The 19,350-nt window shown below is 45.5% G+C and overlaps 1 protein-coding gene across 3 annotated transcripts in view; it reads left to right on the top strand.

The window, feature by feature from the left end:
- znf609a (zinc finger protein 609a) overlaps nucleotides 1-19,350 on the top strand; it is a 28,215-nt gene that overhangs the window by 1,983 nt on the left and 6,882 nt on the right. For all 3 annotated transcript variants that reach the window (XM_085165853.1, XM_085165851.1, XM_085165852.1), the window contains exons 2-3: nucleotides 13,411-14,241; nucleotides 16,841-17,069. In XM_085165853.1, the coding sequence (XP_085021979.1) occupies nucleotides 13,531-14,241; nucleotides 16,841-17,069 (940 nt within the window). In that variant the 5' untranslated portion in view covers nucleotides 13,411-13,530. The remainder of the gene's footprint in view (nucleotides 1-13,410; nucleotides 14,242-16,840; nucleotides 17,070-19,350) is intronic.

Genomic DNA, 19,350 nt, shown 5'->3' with positions numbered 1-19,350 from the left:
AGGAGCAACTTCCAAAAGTGTGAATCTGGAATTTATTCAACTCGTGATGATTGTCAGTGACTTTGGTTTAAAATTTAAAACACAGTCCGTACTGAGAAATTGTTCTCTGGGATTTCTGAAGGTCTTACAAAGTTCTTCTTTGGACATTAGCTGCTTTTTCACTTCACTCATTTTAAATCCAGTCCTTGTACCTGACCATTTTCAGAGTCGTGCTTTTTTGTTGTTATTGTGTTATTGTTTTGTTTTTTTGAGCGTTTCTACTCTGAATCATTCAAGCATAAAAGGGCTGAAAGGGTGAACCAGTGTTGTGTCTGTGTGTAGATAAGACGCCTGAGCAAAGATAACTCGGATGTTTTAAGTTACAAATTAAAGCTCTTTGTTATGACAAAGATACCAGTTTGACAAATAATAGCGTTTATGAAAACTTTGCACATCTCAGCGTGGTGTGCGGTGTTTTCTACACTTTTCTACTCTCCCGGAGTACTCAAAGCGCTCTATACAACATGTCACATTCTCCCAGTCACACCTATTCTCACAAGAACTTTCTCTATACTTAGTGCTGTCTAACTACACACACATACATTCATACTCCGATGGATGCATCAGACACAACTTGGGGTCAGTATCTTGCCCAAGGATACTTGACATGCAGACTGGAGGAGCCGAGGATTGAACCACCAACCTTCCGATCAGTAGGTGATCGGAAGGTTGAGCTAGAGCCGCCCCTGTGAATGAATGTGAGAAAACTGGATAAGTGGAAGCAAAAAAAAAAGGTTTTTAAAAACTCTTGTTCTTAAGAAAGAGGAACAGATCCAGCAAAGACCTGATGCAGGCCCTGAGAGATGCATCTGGACCTTCAGCTGATCATCTACTGCTCACTGAAGCTTCATCAGAAATGGTCTCAGTGGCAGGACGGCTCTCAGGAAGCCATTCTTAAAGAAGTAAAGCAGGAGGCAAGGCTGAGGTATGAAAGTTACACAAGATCTGGACTGAAAATGGGTCTGATGGAGCGAAAGATACAAATCACGGTCCGTATGTACGGAGGTGGTCAGGAGAGAGGTCCGACAGTGAGAGTCTGCAGCCGTGTGTGAAACACGGTGGAGGCTCTGTCGTGGTTTGGCCTGCTGTTCAGCCTGTTTGTGACCGTCGAAAAGTACCGTCAGAGTTTGATCCACCCTGCAGAAACATCTGGGAACATCTGATCGGCAGCTGCTTCATTTTCAGCACCATAATGATCCAGACACACTGCCAGTGCAGTTAAAGCACACCTGGACAAAACACACACGGTGGAAGTCCATGGTGGTTAGGCAGGCGTCTTCCATTACTAGGTTGACCCTGGGGCTTCCTCCTGCCCAGCTGGAACTCCTTACCCCGGAGTTGAGAGCCTCAACTGGCTCCCATCGATGTGGAGGAGTAGCAGCTGCTTGAGAATAACTCCTCACCCTATGCTAACACGTTGGAGGAAGCTTATTTCCACTGCTTGCATCCGAGGTCTCGTTTTGTTTTTTGAAATGACTAGCATGGCCAGTGCTGACTAGTGATAATAGTGACAACTAGCAAACTAGTCCCACACATCCCTGCTACATAATCTGCTTTTCTTGATTAGTTTGATTAGTCAAACCAACTTTTTCTCGATGCAAAGTCTAAAAACGACGGCCGGGCAGTTGCGATGTTGCGTCTGTGACACTGGAACAACCGTAATTTTGGAACCAGATGGTTTTAGGTTGGAAACTAGGAGTGTGTTTTGATCATCGATGAAAATCGATTCTGGCTTGGATAACATGATATCGATTCATTAAAATCCTGAATCGATTTTTTTAATATTAATTTATTTTGCCCCAAACGCCAGAATCTCAGGTGAAACCTCAACATTTCAACAACCACCAAACATTTAAGACAGTAAATGAGAGCAGGAACACGATTCTGCACAGAGACGTAAACACAAAGCACCGACGCATCAGAATCAGTTAGATGTCGCCTTTCTCACCCGACGGCATGGACACGCTCGGGGCTGAAAGCCGACAGCTCGCTGATTCTGATGTTTCGGCGGGTCGAGCTTTGTGTTTACGCCCTTTTTGCGCTGATTCTGAAGCTGTTAGTTTATCTCTCTCCAAACAATATTGACTGAACCAGCAGCAAAAGAAGATCCAAACTAATCTTCACATAAACATCGTCATCAACTCACTGTGACTTTTACTGTTTTGCTTCGACCTGGATAAAATCACACTTCATGCACAGCTCTCTCTCTCTCTCTCTCCAAGAACAGTTTCCCGTCTAAAAATCTGTTTTCTTCATTATTCGCTTGCTTGTTACGCGCAAGTCTACCGTTTGCAGGCTGTCGGACGCTGTTTTTTTCCCTTTTACTTACTTCTGAAAAGAAGACCTCATTTCTGCCGTTCAATACTGAACAAATGTAAACTTTTTAAAATTATGCAAAACGCTCAGCTGTGTCTCTAATAAAACCTCTGTAACTCAGAAGTAACGTTCATGTGCTGGTTAATGGGTTTCTTTCGTTTTTGATCTACTGCAGAATATTTTTATAAAGGGTTAGAAAATCACCTTCATGTTTTTCTGTGTTTTATCTTCAGCTACTTTGACACAAAGGCCTCTGCTGTGATGCTCACACCTTTGATAAAGTCTGGAAAGTGTCAGCTTCCTTTTTATAGATACAAAAATATGTAAATGTACTGATCTGAATGATAATGTTTCTGACTGTCTGAGGCAAAATTTCCCCGATTCAAATCAAATCGTGGATCGAATCGATTCTAGAAATCAGTGACACCCAGCCCTAGCACCCTATGCATATAAATTCACCATATATAGCCTGCAAAAATGTCTATGCCCTGTTGGAAACCCCCATTGAATTCATTGTCGAAGCAAATGAAAGAATATCTTATTTAAAGCATTAAAGTGTATATTTGTACTACAATAACGGTTGTTTTGCAAGTTTTTCCTGGTTAAAAGTGAGATTTCAGTGTACGATGATGCACAGCCGGCCCACAGCGAGTGACTTTTCCCACTGTGTTTGTTCACAAAGTCCTGATTTATACAAAATCACCGTGGACGTAAGTCAAAGCCGTCAGGTAGAAATTTGTAAGCCGTGTGTGGCTAAAGTTATCTAGAGGAAAAACCCTTAGACCACAGCATGAAAGTGTGTATTTAACATGCAGACCTATTCTAGTAACCCCTGTCCTCATTGGTTATCTTGAGCAGGGCAGTTACTGCTCTGTTGCTGCCTCGCAGACCTGATAAGCTGATGCTTCACAGTAAACAAGGACCCAAAACATGCTGAGAAAGCAACCAAAGAGCAGCCCGAGAGAAGGAAGGGCGGTAGTGTTAACTGTCTGAGTCGATCAGCGGACTTCAGGCCGGCTCGGCATCAAACAGAAGACGCCACCGTGGACAGAAAGACCCAGAGACGGGCAGCAGCTGAGGCGCCTGCAGTAAAGGTCTGTCTCTCAGGGAGGAAGCATGTCGAGTATGAAGTGTATTTTCTGACTGAAGTCACTTTTCGCTGTAATGTTTGAAAACGTTAGCGGTTAAACAGGATGCGGGTGTTTCCACTTCTGGCTCTGACAGTTGCATGACAGAGCTCTGCAGGTGAACCGTTCTGTGTTTAGTTTGTCTTCTGGCGGTTGTCGCGTCGGGCCCAGGAGGCGCTGCTGCTCACCCTCCTCACCTGAACTGTGACTAAACCGATGAAGGTTTGCACGTGCGGTTCAGAGATGTTTGATTCTTCAAAGTAAGGAAGGAGGAGTCACAAACCCGTCCTGAGTCTAATCTTAGAGACAGTTTGGGTGCATGAGACGTGGTCGTCCGTGTGCAGCATGTCAACAAACAGAGTCAGCCTCCCAAACTGTCCACAGACAACAAAACAGACGCTGAGTAAATAACTGGAAAGCAGGTGGAAAATTATGAAAGAAACAATAATCAATGACTAATCTAAAATAACTGGAAACTGTTCAAAGTTAGAGGAAATTATGAGAGAAACACAGCAAAGGACTGATTAACATCAGAAAGGAAACATGATTAATGGACAGGGTTGGAACAAACTGCTGTAAAGCATGGAAACGACTACACGTGAAATTATTAGAAAGAACAAGAAAACTGTAAAAACAGCAGGAGCTGCTGCGGCTCGCCACGGCGCCGCTGTATCAGGACCCATAATGTGGACAGCAACAGGGCTGGAACCGCGTGGGCTGACCTCTGACCTGTACCGGTGCGCTCACCCTCACGATCTCGTGTTGTGTTGGGGATGTTTTGTTTAGCTTGAGGTCGAGCCTTTGGCCTCGAGGTGTTTTTAACCACATGGTGTCGTCACGCTGCTCAGAGATGTTTAAGAGCTTCTGTTCCTCAGTTTGAATTTCAGGGTTTTGAATGAACCCTGTCTGTGGCTTCATCTGTCAGTATAAGTTGTTTCTGCCAGCTGTCCCTCACAGGAGCACGTTGTGTTGTCGTCATCATCAGTGTGTCTGTTGTAAGCACCTCAGTGTCTGACCTGTTTTCACTGGCTGTAAATCCCTTTGCTCCACTGCAGCCACGGTTGGGTGTTTGCACCGTGTCTTCACATGAACTGGCTGTTAGCTGCCTGGGAGTTTTTCTTCTGTTTACAGCGTCTTCAGACTGCCACACATTTTTGTTTCTTAAATGCAGAGGAGATGATAATAAACAGCTGAAGCACTTGTAGATAAATGACGCCTGAATCCTGCTTTAATGGCCGTGTAATCACTAATAATTGTGCAAGGAGGACATTTAAAGCTCGTAAAGTGGAAAACATCTGCACTAAACTGAGTATCAGGATTAATGTTGAATATGTCGTGACCGATGTCCTCGTGGGTGCTGATATCAGTATCGATCAGAGTTGGCTCGTCTTTGTTTTTGGGGTCAAAATGTGCACTTATTTTATTTTTATAAGCCAAATGTAACTTGGCTTGAATAAATGAAACCTTAATTAAAAAATGTTTTACGTCAGTGACAGATTTTGTCGTTTTCTCTTACTGGACGGTCAAACTTGGTGCTGTGTGGTGCAGCATGGATGCGACAGCATGTGAATGCAGAGCCAGAGTTACTGATACCAGTAACTATCTTATAAAGGCAGCTGTGGGCAGAGCACCAGGTCATGATTTATGAGCTGAAGCCCCGTCAGTCTGAACACATGAATGATCACTAAGTCAGTTTTACTTTGCACAATAATGAGTTCACACAATAAAGCAAAAGTTCAGCTTTTCGTGTGTTTGTCAAAGTGTCTTGTTAGGACACTTGGATAGGGATGTGTATCGTTTAGGTTTTATCCGATACCGGTGTCAAACCGGTACTTTTGAAACGGTGCCGGTGCTTAAAGAATGAAGAACACAAACTTTGTCCAAAAACCTCTCATGTTTTTATTTTTAGCAGTCTCTTATTTTTCTGCAAAAATGATAACAATGTTAGCCTTTTCTGCAGCTATAGGGCATATATGGCATCACTCTATCAAACAAGAAGACAGCTGCATGTAGCTATGATGGTGTTTGCTAGTTCACCTTACATACATTAATGTAATAACGTGGTTAGCCTACTCAACGTAAATTACACACGAACAACATTAAGCTACTCACGCAGAGAAGAACGGCTGCTGCTGCATCATCATCCTCATCATTTCTGCTACACTGGCAGGGCTAGGGGCCAGGACTCTCCTCTTCGGGTTTTTGGGGGATGTTGCTAACTCCGGGTCGATAACAGGCACCACACCCGCAGTAGATGTGCTCGGTGTGAGGTCTCGCAGCAAGCTATCAAATACGGCGCATTTCTCGGCTTTTTAAAAAAACTCTATGCGTCGCCAGGTGTTTCATCAGATTTGAGGTGTTACCTCCTTTGACAGTATCACAGTATCAGCTTAAAGCACTTGTTGCAGCTGCTGAGTTTGCATCTTTTGCTGTGAAGTACAGCCAGACTTTGACCGCTTCGCCTTGGGCATTTTTAATCTGTAGCTCTGCTCTAAAAGAACGTACGTACCTGGACCCGCCTACTATCCTCGGAAACGTAAAATGATTGGCTAGAATCCAAAGTGTGTGACATCTCGGGGGGAAAAAAAGCACCGAAATGTGCTCTGCTTTTCGGTCTGGTTACTATCGCTTATGTCAGAACCTACCCATCCCTACACCTGGAGTGTGAATGTCCATGCTCACCTCTGTTCAGTATGTCTTCAGTGGAGACTAGAGCAGGGCGATATGGCCAAAAATATTTATCACGATATATATTTGAACATTTTTGATAACGATATAACTGATGCGAGACAGTATACAACTCCACAACTTCACTAGCACAAAAAACCCCCATCCATTTATTTTCACTTAAACACTTATAAGCTTCACTTATATAAAAATGTAACAGTGCAAATGCAAATTCCTAAATCTAAATCAGCTAAATCTGCTGTTTAGTTTTCTGTCTTCATTCATGTTGGAAGTGACAGCAGAGCTGCACGTTTGATTTTTTCAGAAATCTCTCAGTCAGAACATGCTATATCATGCTTAGGTAACCAGCAAAACTAGCGAGCTAACTTCCTGCTAACTTCTAACTCTGTTAAGTGTAATAAATTCTGTTTTCATGGATGCCTGGATGTTAAACTTCATAGTTACACCTGGTAAAGCAGCAACGCTGATCGTTTTATTACAGATGAAAGAATTTAGACAGTTTTAAACTCTGTGATGTTCGTTTGACTTTGGGACCTGAAGCGGACGGAGTTTAGGACCCAGATTACTCCCAGATTGACGAGCACCTTAGTCCGACAGATACGGCAATAGGACTTGCATGTTCTACAAAAAAAATGTGCTTTGTTGTGTATCTGACGGACAAACACCAAACCAGTTCCACATCACTGAAGTGGCAGCATTTTTACAAACCAATTCTGGTTCATCTGTTTCACTCAAAGATCTGCCATGCTTTTTCAGCCATGTGCGTATGAAAACAAAGGCACTGCGCATGCGCATTTTACCCATATTCTATCCTGATATTTCATTTTCTTATCGTTGCCTAACATTGTACCGGTATTACCGTGAACGGTATGATATGGCCCAGCCCTAGTGGAGACCGAACCTTGTTTAAATGCAGGAAACTCTCTGTTTTACCTAGGGGTGGGCGATATAAACCATATACTATAGAAATGATATAAATTTGGCCAACGATAGAGATTTTGACTATACCGCTCTATCGCAATAGCGCATGTTGATGATGTCATCAAGCTGCGCCTGCTTTGGTCGAAAGCATCGCAGCGGCTACAACCATTATCATCTGCAAATTATGCGACAGTCATAGCAAAGAGATGAAGCACTTTTGAAATATGGGGAAAGCCAAAAACTCGCTTCCTCCACTTCTGTAACATTGATTCATTAATGTTGAATTCTCTGCAGCTGTTCTGTTCCCATGTTGTTGCAGTATATTAATAACTAACCTCGTATTGTGGATGAATAATCTCAGTTGTTCTCCTGACTGAAGTTTGGCCCGTGTACAGCATCCTGCTATGCGATTGCATTTGTCCCTGACCACCAGAATCCCCCACGTTAACTTTTATCGATTGGAGAAAAAGTTAGCGTTCATCCTCCAGCTTCACTGTGCTAATGTTATGCTAACATAGCTGTGTCGCTAGCAATCACGTAGCACAACATTATATACCAGCTAGTCCAACTTCAGTAACCCTGCAAACGTCACTGCTGTTTAGTTTTCTGTCTTCATTTATGTTGGAAGTGATAGCAGAGCTGTACGTTTGAATTAGTTTAAAAAATCTCTCAGTCAGAACATGCTATGAAATGTTTAGGTGGAAGCTAGCGAGCTAACTTCCTGTTAGCTAACTTCCTGTTAACTTCTAACTCCGTTAAATTTAATAAATTCTGTTTTCATGGATGTTAAACTTAATTGTTACACCTGGTAAAGCAGCAACGCTGATGATTTTATTAAAGATGAAAGAATTTAGACCGTTTTTAACTCTCAGTGTTCGTTTGACTTTGGGACCTGAAGCAGACGGAGTTTTGGACTCAGATTACTCTGTGAAGCTCCTCACTACGGCAGCCGTAATCCATCCATCAAGCAGTGCGGCTTACCAAAGTTATACTAAAACATTTTTAACAGATTTCTGCCAAAATCGATTCGAGGTCAGTAAGCACAACCAGAATTCATACATAAGGCACACTCTCGATTTTTGAGGAAATTAAAGGATTGTAAGTGTGGAAAATACGTTATACAGAAGAAAAGAATATATCATGATATATATCGTTACCGCACGTGCTTCAAATTATATCACGATATGAATTTTAGGCCATATCGCCCAGCCCTAGTTTTACCTTTAAATCACAGATAGATGCAAAGTACGCCCGCCGATGTGGGGCAACGCTAGCTTTCCCAGCCTCGTCTTCCTCCTCCTGCAGTGCTTCACAGAGGATGCCCGGCAGCCTGTTAATCACCGCGGCGTGGATTCAGCCTGTGTGGGACGTGTAGCGTAGAGAGCGACGCCCGGGCCAAGTTTCCGTCAGAACGGCGGGTTTGATTCTGTCCTGCTGCTGAGGAAAAGCCCGGCTGGCTGAGCTTCTCAGGGTGGATTGTCAGAAATCAGGCTCCTCTTTCTCTCCAGCCGCTGGAGGTCTCGCCACCTCGCCGCCTTTAATTAAGTGTGGCATTGGAGGCAGTAGAGCAGAAAGTCTGATCTGAGAGGAGCCCGGCAGTATGAATACCAGCAGCTAATCCACTCAGTCATTTTTGCACAGGCAGATTAGGAGTCTGTGTGAAAAATGGTGTTTGCTGCCTTTGAAGGTGCAGCGTGGGTAACGTCACAGCTTTTTAATGTGTAGTTTGATTGTTTTTTTTGTTTTTTCTATCAGTAAAAACAATCAGCCGTAGCAGGAGAACAGATGGCTTAGCCTTTTCAGGGTCTCTGTAGATCTGAAGGAACCTTTCTGTCTCCAGAAACATCTTTCAGTTACTCCTGGGTGATTCCTCGCCATTCCCAGGCCTCCAGAGAGCCCCACGCCCAGCCAGGACCCCCGATAGGCCTCCAAAGCCGGGCTTTCCTAGCTTTATTAATCAGTTTTCCACTCAAACAAACGAGAGAACACATCAGAAATGAGAGGTTAATTAAGTAACAATCAGCTGAGCATCAAGGACAAACCTCAGAGGTCAGATATTTATTTATCCACAGGTCATCACGTGTAAAATAGATTTCATCATATTCTGTTTTTGAGCCACGCTTCTGTTTGCTGCAGTGTGTTTTGGTTTGCTCTCCTTACACAAACTCTCTGAACCACTTGTCGAGGTGGGAGTCGTCCCACATCCCCACGATGTTGTCGCAGTACTTCAGTCACGATATGTTAACATGATGTAAAATGTTAGAATGTTGCATTAACATGAGATTTATCACTTTTTTCCAACAGCAAGTTACGTCCTCAAAGCTAAACATGGTTAGCATCTGTTTTATTCCATAACACAAGTTTATCTCATGTTTATCTCAAGTTTATCACATGTCTGTTGTTGTCTACATGCACAGGAAGTCACATTTAACTTCCTGTTCTCCAGGAATACAACCAGGATACAACCAGCTGCCGAGCCGAGTCGCCTTGAGTTGTGCTCGGTGACAGCGCCTCATGTCCGCACGCTGACCGTCTGTCTGCAGATGGTTCCCTTCTATCAGGCGACCTGTGCGATCCCAGTGATTCATCGAGTGATTCCAATTATTTGAAAAATTAAATTCTCTTTGCGTTTAAGCCGTTTTATTAAAATGAGCGTTTCTCCCACATCTGCTAAAAGCAGACCTGCAGTAGAAACGTTTTTATGAAACACCGAGAACACAACAGCAGAACAGACAAAATTGACTAACTTCTGTCAATATCAAATAAACTGAGAACTAAAAGGAAATTCTCGATCTCTCCTTGTTGTATAGCTGAGCTTTTCAAACAGTTTAACAGTTACTTTAGTCTGACAGAAGCCGAATGACGAATTAGCGCTTCCAGTCAGAGACTGAGCATGCACTGCTTTATTGTGTTTCCAGACTTGCTGTCGGCACATTTACAGTGGCTACTCTGTTTTTGTCAGACTTGAAACAGCAGAAACACCGTCACACTACAGAACTTCTGTGGCTCTTCTGTTCAACAATCTCTCCGGCGTTGGACCATCATCTGTTTTCTCTTCGGTAACCTTCGCTCACGCTCTCGGTTGATTTTTCTCTAGTCGGCACTCATTTCCTCCGTTACCCGGGCGGCACGGCGGCAGGCTGCTTCCCAAACAAATACACATGTGCGGTACGTAACAAGTCACGTGACGTAACGCTGCGGCTGTGATTGGTTCGGCTCTGCGCTACTTAATTTGGATTGGCTGTTCTTTTTTTTTTTTTTTTAAGAGGACAAGAGAGATGAGGCTTATCGCAATAGTTTAATTTTTCTATCGAGAAAAAGTTATTTCGCAATACATATCGTTATTGTTCTATCGCCCAGCTTTATTAAAACCTTTACTGTGGAAACGTGAAAGCTTTTAAGTTTAAGCTTGATGAAGGTTGATGGCAGGCTTATTTTACAGAGAGGCAAACAGGGGTGAGTCTAAAGGGGGGCGTGGGGTGCCCGGCTGCTGTAACAGCAGCATAAACTTCACTAACGTCAGGAAGCCAAGAAGACGGTACAGGTCCGTTTTTATGCCGTAGTTTTGACTGCATATTTGTTTTATTTTATTTGACATTTTTTGTATATTTTTGCATTTAAGAAAATGTTTTTAATATGGTGCATAAATACAAAGGTTTAGTGGTTGTTTTGACAGATAAAACATCATTTTGGGTGTTTATTATTGTTTATTAATAAGACAAAAGCATTTCTCTTCCAGTTAAGTGATCGATGGTTGAATGTTTGTCAAACTGAGACTCTGTTTCTGTTTTATAGTAATATGTGACATTTGCAAAATAATCACTTGGTAAAGTTTGACCTGAGTCATGGATGGAGGAGCGTCTGACGGCGCCGGCCTCGGCCGTGGTGTGTTCGGCTCGGTGTTGCTGGCGTGTTTTCTCAGAGCAGTTGAATCATTAGCAGCAGGATTATGTCCACAGCTCCTGTCTGTCCATCTGTCTCCTCGGTTAGTGTGCTTCGTAGCGCTGCTGCCAGACGGGTTAAAGGTTAACCAGTGTGTAAAGTAGAGTCACAGAAGTATGAATCCCAGGAGTTTCTCTAAATGCTGCGGTTAGATTTGGAACTAAACGTGAGCTCCGTCTGTGCGGCCATCCACACAAACCTCAGACACATCACTCTGCTTTCTGTTGGTTTCTTATCCTCGTGGACGATTTTTGAATCAGATCTTTGTGAACTTGTGGAAATCCCAGTCAGGCCTTAATCTGGATGAATTTCACAACGACGTGTTTGTTTTGGTGTTATCCTGCGGACGCACAGACGCTCGGTGGTGGGTGGAAACGCTGCTTTGAAGGGTGGGTGTTTCTCTGTGTGTGCTCTTGTAGGTGTGGCGATAATAAGACGAGAGTTATATTTCCTGAATGCAGGTAGCAGCTGCGCCTGGAAAAGGAAGGTTTTATCACAGTGTTTATCAGGAGATACTGTGATATTCATAGTATGTGGTGGTATTATTATTATTATTATTATTATTATTAGAATAAATAACATTTTAATGCCTTCATGGAAAATGTAATCATAAACATCCACAGAACCAAAACAAAACTAATCTACTGTTGGGTCTTTTTACAAATAATTATTAAGAATAAGGAAACGCGTCACGGAGTCGGGACTGAATCTCATGCAGCTCTGAAACAAACTGCATTTGGACAATTTAGTGTGCCGGTAAAAACACCTGTGAGCAACAGGTGAGCCATGCAGTTAAACTCAGGTGAAGCTCAGCTGAGAGAAGCAAGGTGGAGCTCGTCTCGTTCCTCTCTGATTTTGTCCTCCGATGGAGGACAGATGAAGCAACTTTTACTCTGATTCTTCGTGATGCTGCACGATTTAAAACACTCTGGAGTTCACCTGTCTGTGGGGAGGCTGGTGGGGAGGAGGGGCTTTAATAATTGGACGCTTCATCTCATGAATCATCTGCACGTTTTTCTTTAAATGATTAAGTTAAATAATTTGTGTAAGTTTGGACCACACTGATTTAAAAACAGAAGAGTTTCCATTAACAGTTTTTTACCTGCAGCTGTTCATTTTTATTCTGTATAATAAGATTAACCTTTGTAAAGACTGTCGCCCTGCAGCATCCTGTAGGATCACTGCAGAATCTGTTTAACGATCTTTGACCTTTAGAGGCTGCACGCAGGGCGACGGTGTGCAGGCTGCAGTGCAAAAACAAGGCGGAGCAGACCCACAGCTGTGAAGCTGTTTGTGCAGTTTGTTGCTTGAACGATGGTGTAATTGGGCAGGATGAGTGTTAATCAACAGGCTTCAGGAGCACCAGGGAAACGGTCGCTCTGCTGGACTTGTTTTCCTGGGTCGTCTGCAGTGTGCCGCCCTCCTTCCTCCTGCGGGAACGACTTCCTGTTTTGGTAAACGGTGTTGGGACTTGAAAAATCAGCTGCGGCAGCAGAACGGTATCGTCGGCGTTCACGTCACGGATATTTCAGTGACTAATAAAACAAGAGCGCTTCAGCAGACATGAGCCTTAATTAGCCTCAGGGTGGAGTTGGTGGGGCTTTAGGATGTAAACATTGCACCGCCTCCTCCCCAAATCTGCTCCTGCTGCTTTGCATTGTCAGAAGGTCAGGGGTCAACGAGCTCCTGTCCTGTGATCAGTGGCCTGCAGGAGGCTTTAGAGCAGGAGGCGTGCACGTTCTCCCTCAGCGCCGTTATCCTGACGAGTAATCGTCTTCGTGAAGTAACAGAACTGACAGCAAACAGGAAGTCGCAGCCTGCAGTGGTGCTGAGATGCTCTGTGGACCAAAGATGAACCTGAGACTCAGATCCTGAATAAAACATTTCGTTTTAGTTCATGTTTTCAGCTTCATCTCTTTAAGATTAAGATTCATTCTTGCACCCTTTTTCCCTCGTTGTGAATCAGGTGCGCCTCCTTATTGTGTGATCTAAGCCGGGGCGTTGTCCTCGCTGTCACTCAGGGCCTTTGTTTCGCAACCTCATGATTCCCACCAACCGGCGAGCGTGCAGACGGGTTCAGGCTGTTTGTGCTGGTGTAAATCGCTGTGAAAGCGCAGACTCCCTCGTTGGAGGCTGAAAGAATCCAGACTTGACATCTGACGGTTTGGTTTCCGACTAAACGTCTTCCTAACGCGTGCTTTTGTTCCCCAGCCTGAACAGTGAAACTGGGAGGAGCAACTCAAAATGTAAAGTGGTTCTCTTCCTGGCCTTCGATCAGTGTTGTCATCGACTTAAAAATAACTTCTGAATGTCTCAGGAGGCGGGGCTAAGCTGATCTAACCTGCTCTTTTCTGGTTTGTCTCACCTGTCCTTGCAGGAGGCGATGCGGGGAGCCGGGTGGAGGCGTGGGGTCCGGCCCTGAGGAGGCGTCCTGCGGCTGGGAGGAGCGCGGCCCTCCTGCAGCCCTCCTGTGGCGCTCCGGGACGCTCCTACTAAGATGTCCCTCAGCAGCGGCCCTGCAGGCGGGAAAGGTGTGGACTCCAACGCGGTGGACACGTACGACAGCGGTGATGAGTGGGATATCGGTGTTGGCAATCTGATCATTGACCTGGACGCCGACTTAGAGAAGGACAAGCTAGAGATGTCGAGCAGCAAGGAGGGAGGGGGCATGGCGGCCCCTCCCAGCGCCGTGGCAGCTTTACCTGACAATATAAAGTTCGTTAGCCCCGCGTCCGCCACGGCGGGCAAAGAGAGCAAATCCAAATCCAAGCGCAGTAAAAACTCTAAGGAGAGCGTGAAGACGCCGCACTCAGACGGAGCTAAAAAAGAGGTTCAGGGCCGGGTCCCCGGGGACCTGCCGCCCCAGAACGCCAACTCTGCCCCGAGCAAGGGGACGGACAAGTCAAGTAAGCCCTCCCGCATCCTCCCCGTGGTGAAAAAGGACAAGGACGGGGTGTCTGGGAAAAGCAAGAAGGAGAAAATGGAGGCGGGAGCGGCGAACGCTGAGAAAGAGTCCTCGGTGCTGCCGTTAGGAGCGCCGCGAGGCGGACCCTTTGAGGGCCAACAGGCCCCCGAGCTCGCTACGGCCGAGCAGCTCGGGAACACGCCGCTGGACTCAGCCGGGATAGGCCAGGCCATGACGACGGAGCAGGAGGAGGTGGATGGGGGCGACTGCCGAAATCTGAAGAAAGCGATCGGTGGGGAAAAGGTAAGAAAGCGACGCCTGAACAAACGTTTCTGATCGTGTCTCCTTGTTGATGATGGAGCCGCGTGCTGAGTGGAAGCTGCACGCTGAACATGTATGTGAGCGCCGTGCTCGGTGAGCTCCTCCTGGTCAAAGGATCTAAATGTGCTCACGTTTAGCTCTGAACAAAGAAGCAAAGCGCTCGTCACTGCTGACCCGGTCGGCGTGGACAATGCCTCCCTGTGAAGCTAAGTTAAACTTGGTCTAATCTAACCCAGTTTCTGTTTTTAGATAATCCCACTGTTAAAGCTTCTGCACTAAGAGCCATGTCGTCATTAACAAAGGAGTCTTTGGACCTCTCGGTTCTACCGCTCATCATTTGTGTTTTTCAGGGCTGATTTCAGGTAAACACACTTCTGCTTCACAGCTAACTGGACTGTTCATCAGAGGATTTAAGAATAACTTCAGGAAGCTTCAGCTTCGGGGCTGGTGTGGTTCTTTAAAAAGCCTTAAATTCATCCATTTATTGGAGTTGGTGTGGGGAGTAAACGGAGCCTGCTAATTCAAGATTAAACTGCGATTAAAGGTTAAAGTTGCAGTGGATTGAAGTCCTGAGTGAGCTGTTAATTCAAGATTAGATTGATGGTGTCGTATGGTCAGGGCAGCGTTTAAAGGATGGACGTCTTTACTCCGAGTCGAGAGAAATTCGATTTTTAGGTTTCCTGTTTGTAGTTTTGTTGTCTGGATGATTCAGTCTAAAAAGCACCAAATTCCCCTGAGAGGAGAAGCTGTGGGGGCTCACAGACGCGATGCTTAGAGCAGGGCGATATGGCCACAAATATTTATCACCATATAGAATTGAAAATTTACGATAACGATATAACTGACGATATAATTGACACGAGACAAAATACTTTACAACTCCACAACTTTATTAGTGCAAAAAACAAACATCCATCCATCTTCATCCGCTTTATCTGAGGCCGGGTCGCGGGGGCAGCAGCCTAAGCAAAGAGGCCCAGACCTCCCTCTCCCCAGCCACCTCCTCCAGCTCATCCGGGGAACACCAAGGCGTTCCCAGGCCAGCCGAGAGATATAATCTCTCCAGCGTGTCCTGGGTCTGCCCCGGGGCCTCCTCCCGGTGGGACATGCCTGGAACACCTCACCCAGGAGGAGCCCAGGAGGCATCCTTGTCAGATGCCTGAACCACCTCAGCTGCCTCCTTTCGATGTGGAGCAGCAGCGGCTCTACTCTGAGCCCCTCCCGGATGGCCAAACTCCTCCCCCTATCTCTAAGGGAGATGCCAGCCTTCGGAGGAAGCTCATTTCCGCCGCTTGTATCCGCGATCTCGTTCTTTCGGTCACTACCCACAGCTCGTGGCCATAGGTGAGGGTAGGGACGTAGATCGACCGGTAAATTGAGAGCTTTGCTTTTACACTCAGCTCCCTCTTCACCACGACGGACCGGTGCAGCGTCTGCATCACTGCAGCTGCAGCCCCAATCCGTCTGTCGATCTCCGGCTCCCTTCTCCCAAAAAAACCTCCATCAATGTATTTTCACTTAAACAAACAGCTGTTTTTTATGTGCATTAAAATTATATAAAATGTAACAGTGCAAATGCAAATCCTTGCTGGCAGTTTAACCAAAAGGCATTTCCAGTGGAAACTGACATATCCTCAGCATAACCATGTAGAATGAAGAACGACGGCCCGCTAGCATGCGCCTGATTCCTGTTAAACTCAGTTTTATTTGTATGGCTCCAAATCACAACAGCAGACGTCTCAAGGCGGTTTATGCTGTCAGGTGAAGACTGTACAACAAAACAGAGAAACCTTTGAGCTCCTCGTCTTCACTCCTCAGGCTAGCGCTGTGTCAACCCACCGGCCAGCGGAGTGACCCGAGGCTCTGTCGGGTCCCTCATCAGCCCTCTGCCTCCGTCTGAGATCCAGAGAGAGGCCGATCGGCCTGTGGCCTTGAAAGGAATGTGGCTTGTAATAAATGCTGCTCCGGCTGAATGAGGAGGAGCAAGGATGGTCTGTGGCCAATAGTGGAGGTGTAGCCCCGCCCCCTGTCATTCTGTCTTTGAGAGCTGAGGTTTTCCTGCTCCTCAGGGGTTTTCCCTGCATCCAGGCAGCAGCTCTCATTCTTAAAGAAGAGGACGGTGTGGGACGCCCTCGTCGGCTCTCAGCACTGTCAAATTTACCTGAAAATCAACGTGTGTTCCAGGTGGGTCAAGGTGGGACTTTAAAACGGCTTCCTCTCAGTTGGGGATGTGTTTTGGCAGTAGGCCACACCCCTAAGCAGAGAGACAAAGTAAGGCGTGAAGTTTAAATAGACATTTAAGCTGCTGTCAGACAGGAAGTGGAGATGTTCTGCACCAGACTTCATTCACAAAAGCTGCGATTTTACCTCAGAGAGAGACGGTCGATGTTTGAGTGCTGCTGATGGGCAGCCAAGGATTGAAAAAGGTCAAAGGTGCTGTTCCCGTCACGGGGAATAAATGATCTTTATTTCTTTGACGTGATAAGTGGTTCTCTTTGTTTTGGCACCAACTAAACATTACGTTGGTGTGTTTGCACTCACGTGTTTGATTTCTCTCTCGTCTTCTCTGTCCTCCGTCCAGATGGAGTCTCCGGTCTCCACCCCAGCTCCTCCCCCTCTCCACCTCCTCGGCTCCGTCCCCAGCAGCGGCGACATCTCGTCTCCCTGCGAGCAGATCATGGTCCGCACGCGCTCGATCGCCGTGAACACCGTCGACGCGGCGCTGGCGACCGAGCCGGAGTGCCTGGGACCCTGTGAGCCGGGAACCAGCGTGAACCTGGAGGGCATCGTGTGGCAGGAGACGGAGGACGGTGAGAAAAGCGTGATCACAGTAGATGTTTGTTTTATTTTACGTGTGTTTATTTGAAGAACAAAATGGGCATCATCAGAGGCTCATCAGAGGCTCATCACAGGCTCATCACAGGCCCGAGATCGTCTCAATAATCTGGCACCAATAACTCAGCCACAAAAATGAAATGATTGGTCCATCAGTACAAGAAACACCGTCTGATATACTTTAACAAACACATGCATCAGTTTTATCAGCTTGGGTTGAACGTTCATGACTCCGCCCCTCTGAGCAGATGATTGGAGATGGATCTGAGCAGGTGTGATGTGCGTGCAGAGCTGCTGATGCTGAGCTGCTGATGCTGAGCCAGTGTGGAGCTCTGTGAAAAGATCAGTTTATTGTCTGGATTACGGCCCATCTCAGTTTTTATTCAGTGACGTCCTGTGAGCGCGTCTGCACGTCCTGCGGGCGCCGAATGCAGGGTGGCGTGTAGCTGGAGGACAACCTGTGTGGAGGTGATAGACTCGGGCAGGAAGCTGTTCATCAGCAGCGCTCTTAGATGCGCTCCTGTTAGTGGAAAGTTCTGCTGAAGTACTCGCTCTTTAATTAGCTCCACTGTCAGCCAATCACTGATGTGGTTCGACCTCAGAAACCCGCCGAGCGTGACGCTGGTATGAAAGCGTTCGACATCTGCGTCCCAGCCGGGGAGGAAGGTCACATCTACACGTCTGCTTCCTGCTGCACTCACAGCTTCTATAAGCTGTAAGTGTGGGGGATTACTCTGACGACTCATTTGTGTGGAGACCCCAGAGGGGGAGGAGCTTAACTCCTATCCCTTTATTCTAATTGTGGGGTCAGAAAACCTTTGGCTTTTTAAAACCAACATAAAATGATGTTTGTACTTCAATGTGAAGTCTTTTGTTTTGTTTGTTTTTTTTAATAACTGCACTAGAGATGGACGATCCGATATTACGTATCAGTGTCGGTCCAATACTGACGTAAATTACTGGATCGGATATCGGAGAGAAATAAAAAATGTAATCGATCCATTAAATATCAAAAAAGCACCTCACAAAACTACGACACGGCGTAACTCGGCTCATAACCGTAGCAGTCGCAGCAGTGTGGTCACGTGATAGAGCAGCTGTGTGTGTTTGTAGCCTCAAACCAGCATTTCATCTCTGAGGAAGTTTTCCCTGAGAGAAGTAAAGCAAGTGTGTAAGTTCATCTCTGAATGTTTGTAAAGCATTCCAGCGTTAAGCTTAACAACAGATATATGGAGCGACTGCCTCTTCTTGCTGCTACTTCAATCATAAACTGATCAATAATCAGCTGATCGTCTCTCTTCTTTGTTTTTGTCTCACTTCTCACCACAAAGAGGAAACCAGCGGCTGAACAACAGCAGCACGTTTAAGCTTGATCAGCTGTTGTTAGAATTTATTTAATATTATTTCTACACCAGGATCTTTTTCTACAGCTGACGTAACTGTGCACGGGCGGAGCTAGCAAAGTTTAGCCAGGGGGGCCGATAGGGCATGAACAGACAAAAGGGGGCACAAAGACATACTTTTCTTTCTTATTCTCATTTAAAATGTCGAGCTTTTAATAAATAATTATCTGAATCTTACACCCAAAGTTTTAATCTGATGTAAAATATATAGAAGTCCATTACTGTATATAGTAACTGTTAAGTCTAATATACCCTAGTAAGCTATAGTACTTTTTCCTTTGGGAACCATCTGTGCAGTCTGCAGTTCTGCTGAAGAAAGATGTTGAATCTATTTAATTATTCTTGAAAAATAATTTATTTCTGTGAATTTTTTTAAACATGTGCATCAAATTAAAGTTGATTACGTCGATTAAGCATCATGAGGTGGAGGAGGTGGTTGCACAATTGCATCTTTGAAATTCTTTGGACCCACACCTGAAGTACGGCTATTTAAAATGGTTAAAATGGTTAAAATGGTTAAAATAGTTGAACCTGTGGTAGAAAAAACTTCTTTCAGAAAACGGGGAGGGATAGCATCGTAGGGCGAGCCTACAGGCTTCAGATGATCCACCGCCTCCTGTAGCTGAGCAAGAGTAACCGACTCAAACTGTTGAAAGACAGCCGAGCAAATTGGAGGATCAGAGGCGTCAGATGTGGGTAAAATAACCTGCGCACTAGCCGAGGCTACCTTCTTTATAAAGGTGCAGAAACTTCTCACACATTTCATGTGAAGACTCAACACTGAGAGCAGAGGGAGGGCTTAAAATGGTCTCAATTGACTTGATTCTGATAATTCACCATAATAATGTTTGCA

This window comes from Neolamprologus multifasciatus, chromosome 7, assembly GCF_963576455.1.
Source record: "Neolamprologus multifasciatus chromosome 7, fNeoMul1.2, whole genome shotgun sequence".
NCBI classification, from domain to species: Eukaryota; Metazoa; Chordata; class Actinopteri; order Cichliformes; family Cichlidae; genus Neolamprologus; species Neolamprologus multifasciatus.
Note: the sequence above shows the minus strand (reverse complement) of the source record. Positions and strands in the feature narration are given on the sequence as shown.